Here is a 10,366-nt window from a genome sequence, read left to right on the forward strand (position 1 = left end):
GCCTCAGCCTCCTGAGTAGCTGGGGCTACAGGTGAGAGCCACCGTGCCTGGCTCATTTTTGTATTTTTTGTAGAGATGGGCTTTCGTCATGTTGCCCAGGTCTTGAATTCCTGGCCTCAATCAATCCGCCTGCCTTGGCCTCCTCAAATGCTGGGATTACAGATGTAAGCCGCCGTGCCTGGCCAACCACTGATCTTTCACTGCCTCCGTGCTTCTGCCTCTCCCAGCATGTCATGTAGTTGGCATCGTCGTAGCCTTTTCAGATTGATTTGTTTTACTTAGTATTATCCATTAGAGTTTCCTCCATGTCTTTTCATGGCATGAGAGCTCATTTCTTTCATTGGAGGGTAACACTCCATTCTATTGGATGTACCACTCTTCCTTTCTTTTGAGACAAGAGTCTCGCTCTGTCTCCCAGGCTGGAGTCTGGTGGCACCGTCTTGTATCACTGCAAACTCCGCCTTCTGAGTTCATGCCATTCTCCTGCCTCAGCCTCCTGAGTAGCTGGGACTACAGGCACCTGCCACCGCGCCTGGCTAATTTTTTTTTTTTGCATTTTTAGTAGAGACAGGGTTTCACCGTGTTAGCCAGGATGGTTTCGATCTCCTGACCTCATGATCTGCCCTCCTCGGCCTCCCAAAGTGCTGGGATTACAGGCGTGAGCCACCGCGCCTGGCTGAATGTACCACTCTTTATCCATTCACCTACTGAAGGACATTTTGGTTGCTTCCAAGTTTTGGCAGTTATGAGTAAAGTTGCTCTAAATATCCATGGGCAATTTTTGTGTGGGCATACGTTTTCAGCTTCTTTGAGTAAACACCAAAGAGTGTGATTGCTGGATTGAATGTTAAGAGTATGTTTAGTTTTGTAAGAAACCACCAAAGTGGCTGCATCATTTTATGTTCCCACTGGTGATGACCGAGAGTTCCTGTGGCTCCACGTCCTCATCAGCATTTGGTGCTGTTCACATTTTGGATTTGGGCCATTATAAAAAATACGTAGTGGTCATTTTATCTTTTCTCTTTTTTCTGTCTCTGTGTTTAATTTAAAGTTAATAGCATTGACCAATACGTTGTATGCATTTACACTATAGCATGTGATATTTTTGTTTTGATCATATTCCTTTTCACTTTTCCATTCTTTTTCTTTTTCTTTTCTTTTCTTTTTTGAGACGGAGTCTCGCTTTGTTGCCCAGGCTGCATGGTGGCACAGAGGTGGCTCACTGCAACCTCTGCCTCCTGGGTTCAAGCAATTCTCCTGCCTCAGCCTCCCGAATAGCTGGGACTACAGGTGTGCAGCACCACACCCGGCTAATTTTGTGTTTTCAGTAGAGGTGGGGTTTCACCATGTTGGCCAGGCTGGTCTTGAACTCCTAGCCTCAGGTGATCCACCCACCTCAGCCTCCCAAAGTCCTAGGAGTACAGGCGTGAGCCACTGCGCCCAGCCTCCGTTCTTTTTCTTTACTAATGCTCTCATAAAACAAAATGGTAAAAATGGGAATGAAACAAAAAAAATGCTTTACATCATGCTCTTGATTTATATATTTATGCTTTTTGAAGTTGATTTTTAATGGACAAATGAAATTGTATGTATTAACATACGACATGATTTTTTTTTTTTTTTTTTTTGAGACGGAGTCTCGCTCTGTCGCCCAGGCTGGAGTGCAGTGGCGCGATCACGGCTCACTGCAAGCTCCGCCTCCTGGGTTCACGCCATTCTCCTGCCTTAACCTCCAGAGTAGCTGGGACTACAGGCGCCCGCCACCGCACCCGGCTAATTTTTTGTGTTTTTAGTAGAGACGGGGTTTCACTGTGGTCTTGATCTCCTGACCTTGTGATCCACCCGCCTCGGCCTCCCAAAGTGCTGGGATTACAGGCATGAGCCACCGTGCCCGGCCGACATGATGTTTTGATACATGTATACAGTGTGGGTGGCCGAATCCAGCTGTCTCACACATACAGCACCTCACTCTTTGGTGTGATGAGAACACTTATAACCCACTCTCTTGGCAACTGTCAAGTCTCCTGCTATCTCTGTCTTCATGTCCTTCCCACTGTCACCTGGAAGCAGGATGAGCCACAACCCAGAATCCACTGTGGGCGGCTGCTGAGCTCTCCTGGCTCAAGAACAGTGGTGGCTGCCAGGACCCTCTCCCGGCCATCGTCCGGGTCAGCCTGCTCGGGCAGGAGGCTGGTGTTGGAGGTCTACCTGGCTCCCGCTCTCCTTCCTCACTGCACCAAGTAGGGCATTTCCTAGAGTGTGTGAGGGGGCCGGCCCCTCCTTGCTTGCCCCTGCCCTACAGAGACCCCCTTTTCCTTCTCCCCCTGTGCGGGTGGAACTTGTGGGCTTGTTGCTTGGGCTTCGTGTCTGCAGGGCTTGGGAGTTTTGGGAGGCAGAGGGGGCCTGTTCAGTGACGCCTCGTGTGTCCTCTGTGGGGTGCTTTACAGAGGCAGAGGACAGCCCTGCATCATGCAGATAGACGCTGCTGGCTAAGGCTTCCACTCTGAGCTCATCTGGCAGGCTGGGCACCCATGAGCACCTCGGGGCTGTCTGAAAATCAGACCTCAGGAGAGCGGAGTTGGGGCAGGAATATCTGGAGGCTGCCCTCTCGCTCTCCCCGCCTGCCTCCCACCCCAGGCCCCGGCCCCATCGCCCCTGGTTGTGCCCATTGGGAAGTTTCCTTCTCGGGACTGTCGCCTCTCCAGGCTCTGTGTGTTCCATCCACTGCCAGAGAAGGATGTGCGATCACCATGAAAGGTGGGCACAGCGTGGCTTATGGCTGTCACCAAGAGTGAGGAGTCGGACACTGTGGGGGGGCGGCTCCTTCATCCCTCCAGGCTCCCAGGCATTGGGGTGGCTGGGCATGGGCACTAAAGGTCGCTGTGAGCTGGCCAAGACAGGGCGGGCCATGCTAGTTGGGCGCCTGCAGAGTGAGACTCATGGCTGCACACTCCTGTGGCTGCTGTGTGGACCCCAAACACAGGACAGAACCCCCCACCCAGCGGCCTGGAGTCACTCAGTGGGCTGCAGCCTGGCTCTGTGGCCCCGTCTCTGCTCAGCCCTCTGGGTCTGTGTGTCGCCCAAGCCTCTCACACCGCTCCTTGAGCATGCCGTGGTCCTGGCCTCTGAGCCTCTGTGGGCGTGGCTTTCTCTTGTGGCTTCCTCCCTCCTTCCAAGTCCAGGCAGATGCGCCCTCTTTCCCAGACCCATCCCCTACACCCTGTCAGAGGGACTTCCTGCCGCCTTGGGGGTCTCAGCCCATTTTGTCCTGATGCCCCGCCTGGTGGGTCATGGTTCCTGCCTGAGCCTGTGTCCCTGTGGCCCACGCGTTCCCCGAGGGTGGACACGGCCTTCTCCAGTTTTGAATCCCTCATCATCCACCTGCGTCCCTGCCACGGCCTCTCCCATGGGCTCTCACGAGGTTCTGGGTTAAATGGGGTTGAATACAGACCACGTAAGGGGCCGAAGCCGCTGCTTCCGTGTGTTTGGGGTGGGATTGGGATGGGCTCGGGCTTCCTAAGCAGTGACTGTGACTCCACTGGGTGACCTGGCTCCTGCTGCCTCTCAGAGCAGAGTGGGGGTCCCCTTCTTCCTTGCTGGGCACAGGGCACACTTCTGGGTGGGAGACAGGGGCTTTTTTCACCAGCTCCCACCTGCCATCTGAGAAAAGCTATGAACATGGAAGCACTGACATTTGGCAGCAGCCTCCTCCCCTGGCGTCTGAGCCGCCAGAGGCACGCCGGGGGGCGCGGGGCTGGGTCGGGAGACGGCGAGTGAGCAAGTGGCGGGAGGCTGTGCTGAACCCCAGGTCGGGCTTTACCGGTGGAGTTTCAGGCACAGCCGTGAGATTTCAAATTGTGAGTGGGAACTTCAGGACCCCCTGACGTCAACTGCAGAAGCGGTCTCCCGCTTCACCCACACCTGCAAGTCTGGTCTGCCCCTTACCGGCCACGGGTCCTGCTCTCCCATGGCCTAGAAGCCTCACCTGCCTCCTGCCTCCTCCCCAGGCCAGGCAGGTTGTGATGATGAAGGAGTGAGAGGTTCACAGCTGGGGATTTCCCTGCCCATCAGGCGCCAGCTCCGGCCTCATCCGCAGAGACTTCCTGCTCTGTCCCAGCGTGTCTTGTCTGCATCTCGCCCCGAGGAGCAGCTGTGCAGCTCCTGAGTGACGAGGCACACAGGGCCGTCCTGACCTCGCTCCGCCCACTTCACAGTGGCAGCCTGGGCCAGGAGAGAGGGCAGCGATTCCTCCCGCGATGCCCTGGCCTTGGAGAAAGGCAGCCCGGGCAGTTGCTGGGAGAATACACTGAGATGACAAAAGCAATCACAGCTAAGGGCTGACATTGTTTACTGAGTGCTTGCCGTGCCCTGGGCCTCGTTCTGGCCCTTTCTACTGGCACTTGTTGAAGCCTCACGATAACCTTGCAAAGTGGGTTTATGAAGCACGTTTCACAGATGAGGAGACTGAGGCTCGGAGAAATGACCTGCTAGGCTCATTCAGCCGGGAAGGGGTGAGGCTGACACTAAGGCCTATGATGTGTGACTGTTGGTGGGAAGTATTAAATGGGGAATTTTGTCCCCGAGAGACCTCATCCCAGGAACCGACGTTTGAGAACAAGTGCCAAGTCTTGGGGCTGGCAGCGCTGAGGTCAACCAGGCCAGGCCTGGGCTGTGCTGTTCCCTCCCGGGGGACAGAGCAGAGCACTTGGCCCTTCACTAAGCCCTCCCGCCTCTGTGATCTCTTGGGCGCTTCACAGCAGCCTTGGAAAGTGGGTGTTAAGATTCCCATTTCCTAGTTGGGAAAACTGAGGCCTGAGATGGGAAGTCCCTGCCCAGCATGGAATGCCAGAGAGGGAGGAGTTGACCCATAACTTCGACCTTGGCACCTGCAGCCTCCCCTGCCCTTTCCCCGGTGGGGGTGAGGCTGCTGTGTGGGTGTGGGGGTGATTCACACGGGCCACGTGGGCGGGCGGGCAGGCAATGCAGCTGTGGCTGGTGGGCGTGGCCTGCCTGGCGCCGAGGGCAGGTGGCCCAGCCAGTTCTGCCTCTGATGCCTCATTCCAGCCATCCCTCTGCCTGCAATGAGAGCTTTCCACCGCCTCAGCCACAGTCCCACCCAGGGGCCTCGGGCCCCAGACCTGCGGTGATCTCAGAGCAAGGGTTGCCACGACCACCCAGAACCAGGTGAGTCTTCCCTGCACAACGCAGCTGGTCATCTCCAAGGTCCCTGGGGAGCCCGGAGCGTGGCCCTCAGAGGTCCTCTGGGCCATGTCTGCCCTTGGCCAATAGGCCTTGGGAGGAGGGTTGGAAGGAGCTTGGGCCGCAGCGAGGAAAGCAAGGCCGTGCGCTCTTGGCTGGAGGGACGTGTGAGAATACAGGTCCTTACAGACTCAGGAACATTTCCCTGAGGTTTGGGAATCCTGGGGAGGGACATCTCAATCTCACCACTGCTGAGGGTCAGAGGAGAGGCTCCTGCCTCCCCAGGCTGGCCCAGGGAGGCGGCTTTCTGGGGCAGGAGTGTGATGGGAGTTCAGGATGGGAGGTGGTGCCCCCACCGCGGGAGAGGGATGGGGCCCAGGCATCTCCCGGGTGCTGAGTCAGCAGCTGTGGCTCCACGGCCTGGTCTGTCGCCCAGGAAAGACCATGTCAATCAGTGTCAGGGATTGGGAGAGAGAGGGAGGGCCAGGGCAACAAGACAGTCCAGCAGGTGAGAACGTGGGGTTTATGGGGTGACTCAGGGAGCTAATATAGCTGCTGCGGCCCTAGTCCGGAGTTCCCTGAGCCTCTCCTGCCCCAGAGGCCCATGGCGGGCCACATTCTCAGGCCCAGGGAAGGCAGAGAGCAACCAGCTCTCGGGACCACAGAGTCCTTGGGGACCATTCAGCCCGCTTCTCAGAAAGGAAAACAGAGGCCCTGGGAGGGGTGAGATGCACCCTTCATCTGTCTCCTTCATGCTCGGTGCCTCCCAGCCTTTTAGTTCACCAAAGGCCACGTGTGGATGGGGAAAGCCAAAAAGGCTGCCCGTCCTCATCAGGCCGTGACTGGACATGGGAAGGCCGGGAGCCTGGGAGTCCCTCTCAGGGGGCCGCTCCACCTGCCTGGCCTCAAGGTTCCTACGCTCCGGGGCCAAAGCTGTCCCTCTCTGATGCCTTGCCAATATTGAGCCTGCTCCCTTTGAGTTGGAGGGCGGGGGACTCTCTCCAGCCTGATGACATCTGGTTCCGGAAACTTCCTCCAGGAAGCTTTCCTATTGGGGTAGGATCACCAGTGGCCCCAGCTCCACCCCACCCAGCTGGGTTCTTCTTACAGAAATCCATCTTCCTGCCCCCACCTATGTGCCTCTGGGGGAGTCCCCTGAGGGTGACTCAAGCTGAGAGTGGCACCCCCTGACTGCACAGTCACCACCTGTCCACACAACCCTTTCCCAGCCCATGTCCTCCCTCTGTGGCCAGCTGGCCTCCTTCCCCGTCCCTATGGCCCCTGCAGCAGCCTCCTCCTGGCCCCTGGCTTCTGGTTTCCCCCACCCCGCAACGCAGCACCCAACTCCCAGCTGCCCCCGGGGGTCAGCCATAGCTCTTTATGTTTAATAAAAACTTTATTTTTTATTCATTTTTTTGAGACGGAGTCTTGCTCTGTTGCCCAGGCTGGAGCGCAGTAGCCAGATCTCGGCTCACTGCAACCTCCGCCTCCTGGGTTCAAGTGATTCTCCTGCCTCAGCCCAACCTCCGCCTCCTGGGTTCAAGCGATTCTCCTGCCTCAGCCTCCTGAGTATCTGGGCCTACAGGTGTGCACCACCGTGCCCGGCTAATTTTTTGTGTTTTAGTAGAGACAGAGTTTCACCATGTTGCCCAGGTTGGTCTTGAGCTCCTAAGCTCAGGCAATCTGCCCACCTTGGCCTCCCAAAGTGCTGGGATTAGAGATGTGAGCCACCGTGCCCGGCTAAAGCCACAGCTCTTATGCGGTGTGCAAGGACTCCACAGGGCCCAGCCTGCCCACACGGCTTTCGTTGCCAGGGTCCCCGTGAGCTCCCAGGTTCTCTGGCCACAGCAGCTCCGGCCACTCCTGCTACTCCTGACCCTCCCAGGCCGTGCCCTCCGCCTGGCTTGTCCTTCCTCCACACAGCAGCCTGTACAGTCTGTCCTGGTCTTCTTGGAAGATGTATCAGTCCCCCTTCCCCAATCCCCACACCCCTTGGGGCTCAGCACCGTGCCCAGCCCACTCTGAGCATCAGTAAAGCAGGTCTGGACAGGGGGTCGGCCTCCCCCGCCTGGGGTAAGGGGACTCAGCTGCTCCCTGCAGGTGGGAGGGGAGTCTAATGGACGGGCAGCCATAAGCAGGTTACACGCAGCTTTGGGAGGACGGGGGAGATGATCGGTGTGTTGGCTGCAGAGACCACCTGGACACTGAGGAATCCTAAACACCCGAGGAGCGTGAGGATGTGTTACTAGGAGCATAACATCTAGAGCAAAGGAGGTGATACTCTTGCTCTGCTGAGGTCAGAACTGTTTGAGGGCTGCTCATCACGAAATCGGAGAGGGACCTCGAGAAAACAGCTGGTGCCCAGGAGTCTGCCTGGGGACTGGTCGGCTGAGATGATGTCGTGAGAGAGGATCGGGGCATGGTGGTCTCTACTGGGACACCTTCCTGGGCTCTCCTAGGACCATAGCCTCAGGGGTGCTAGAGCAGGCAGCTGGGGAAGCTTTGGGGACAGCTTCTGTGTCCTTGAAGAAGGGTTGGTGACCTGGGAAGGGAGGAGTGAGCTTCTTGTCCCAGGGAGTATGAACGGGAGCTGGATACAGCCACACGGGGATCCTAAACTCCCTGAAGCTCCCCCGTCCCCTCGGCCTGAGCATCTGCCCTGTGGTTGTATTCCAGCCATGAACGCCCACCCCAAGGAGACGGTGCCTCTCATGGGCAAGAGAGTTGCCGCCCCCAGTGGGAACCCTGCCGTCCTGCCAGAGAAGAGGGCGGCGGAGATCACCCCCACAAAGAAGAGGTGGGTCCGGAGGGCTCGGGACTGGGACCGCGGCACTGTGAGGGGCATGAGCGGGGGGCCTGGCAACCCCCAGGGAGCCCTTGCCTTGGGGAGACCTGAGACTCTCAGTCTCGCCTGGGGTGACCCGGTGCCTGGCGAGGTATGACTGGGGGATGGTGCTGGGGGGAGCACAGCACACTCAGGGGGCTGAGCTGTGGTGGTCAGTGTGACTGGCACAATTAGGGAAGCCTGCTTGGAGGGATTGGGGGTGCTGAGGCAGGAGCCATCAGGAGGGCTCCTGAGGGAGGTGAGGAATGGCTGGGGCCATCCTTGAGATGAGGAGCAGAATGCTGGGTGGAAGTTCCAGGTGACCTGGACGCTCTGCCGGGCACATTTTCCGCACACACCAATTGCTTTCCATCCACCGCGCGCCCAGCCGGGTTATTCAAGCTCTTGAACTCCACCTTTGGAATGGGGACACCGGCAGTGGCACCAGCGATAGGATGACGGTTAATTGGGATCAAGTCAGCAAAGGGCTCAGTGTGGCGCCTGGCACGCGGTCCGAGCTCAGCACGTGCTGGCATTGAGAGTGTTCTGCGACCCTCACCATCGTCATTATCCCCATCACTCCACGGGGTCCCTGGGAACTGGGCCGGGCTGGAATGATCAGCTTTACTTCTTGGCTGGGGACATGGAGGAGGCCTGGAGCAGAGAAAGGGCCTCTCTAGGGTCACCCGTTCCGCCCCTCTGCTGCCTCCATTGTAGATTCTGCACCCCCAGCTGATTCGGTGCCTCTCAAGCTGTCCCCCCAGCCCACTTCGTCTGTGCGTCCCTTGAACCCAGGGTGGCCCTGCCTCCTCTGCCTGTATCCCAGGCCCACTTTGGGCCAGGGTTGAGCCTGGTGCTTCCCCTCTGTTAGTTGGAGCTATAATCACTGAGGTGTCCTGTGTACCAGCCCCAGGGTTGGGCTCAGGATAACGAGCTTGGGACATGGAGAGAAAAATGGCCACGCCTGCTCACAGTCTGGTGAAAGGGGAGTCGAGGAGAGAGTGGGAAGCCACCAGAGAGTGGTGAACTAGCTCCGTGGGGCCTGAAGAGCGGCAGGTTATTCTGATCCTGTAGGCAGTCTCAGGGGACTTCCTGGAGGAGGTGGTGCTAGAGAAGATGTGGAGAGGAAGGAAAAGTACATCTGGGGCAGAGAGACATAGGAGCAGTGGCTCAGGGTGGGGGCACCGAGGTGAGGAGTCTGGTGTAGCTGAAACGCTGGGCAGTAGAGGAGTCTTTGGGGAGATGAGTCCCCTTGACTTCCTTGGTGGTCAGTCAAGGAAATTGGACAATCCTGAAGGCAGTGGGGAGCCATGGAGGGATTTTTTGTGGGAGGGAGGGCATGGTGAGATGTGCCTTTTGGAGAGGTGACTGTGGGGGATCTGCGTGGATGATGGATTGGAGGAGAGGCTGACGGCAGGGAGACCATGAGGAGGCCTTTGGGAAGCCCAGGTGATAGGTGGTGATGTGTGAGCCTGGGTGGTCAGGAATAAAGAGGAGGGGACAGCATAGAGGGGTGTCAGTATCGTAGGGTCTGCAGGACCAGGCATGGGAGGTAAGGGAGAAGGAAGAATCCCGGTGGGTGGGCCTGGAGGGATGCCGGGGCCGTCTCTGACATGGTGCACCAGAGGAGAAGATCCAGGTCAGGAGGAATGAGCCAAATTCAGTTGTGAAATGTTGGGTAAGAGGTGCCTGAGGGACACCCGGGTGGAGGCCCCATCTTAGAATGCAAGAGGGAAAACTGGTGGAAGTGGAGCCAGACAGGTGTCGTGTGGGGCCAAGGGGGCAGCCTGGGTCTGGGTGGACTTGTCCAGGGAAGGGCTGAGACATCCCTGAGCTAAGCAGGCAAGGACCACCTCCCTGGCTGTCCTCCCACTTCCCCGCCGTTCTCACTTTTCCAGGGGAGGTTTGGACCTCGGGAAAAAATTGAGGACAGAGTTTGGGAGAATCCCAGGTTCTTTCCTCAGCAGGACCCATCAAGCTACCTGCTCTGAGCCCATCCCCCCATTCATAGACTTAGCTCCAGGCTTAGTTCTGCAAAGCCTCCTCAGCCCAGCCAAGGGCTGACCTTGATGCGTCTCCTGAATTGGTGTCCACTCCTCTGCCCCAAAGGCTCTCTGAGGACCCTCATGAGAAGGTTTGGGCATCCCCCTCAGAACTGAGTAGGGGACTTGGGCCTAGAGAGAAACAGAAAATATAAGAATAGGCCGGGCACAGTGGCTCAAGCCTGTAATCCCAGCACTTTGGGAGGCCGAGATGGGTGGATCACAAGGTCAGGAGATCGAGACCATCCTGGCTAACACAGTGAAACCCCGTCTCTACTAAAAAATACAAAAAACTAGCCGG

The 10,366-nt window shown here is 57.5% G+C and overlaps 1 protein-coding gene across 1 annotated transcript in view; it reads left to right on the forward strand.

Moving 5' to 3' along the window:
- Positions 1-7,877: 7,877 nt before the first annotated feature.
- The window catches only part of TRPV3 (transient receptor potential cation channel, subfamily V, member 3), a 53,092-nt gene continuing 50,603 nt past the window's right edge, over positions 7,878-10,366 (forward strand). The window contains exon 1 of the mRNA XM_011947510.1: positions 7,878-7,996. Coding sequence (XP_011802900.1) covers positions 7,878-7,996 — 119 coding nt within the window. The remainder of the gene's footprint in view (positions 7,997-10,366) is intronic.

This window comes from Colobus angolensis, unplaced genomic scaffold (genome assembly GCF_000951035.1).
Source record: "Colobus angolensis palliatus isolate OR3802 unplaced genomic scaffold, Cang.pa_1.0 Scaffold267, whole genome shotgun sequence".
NCBI classification, from domain to species: Eukaryota; Metazoa; Chordata; class Mammalia; order Primates; family Cercopithecidae; genus Colobus; species Colobus angolensis.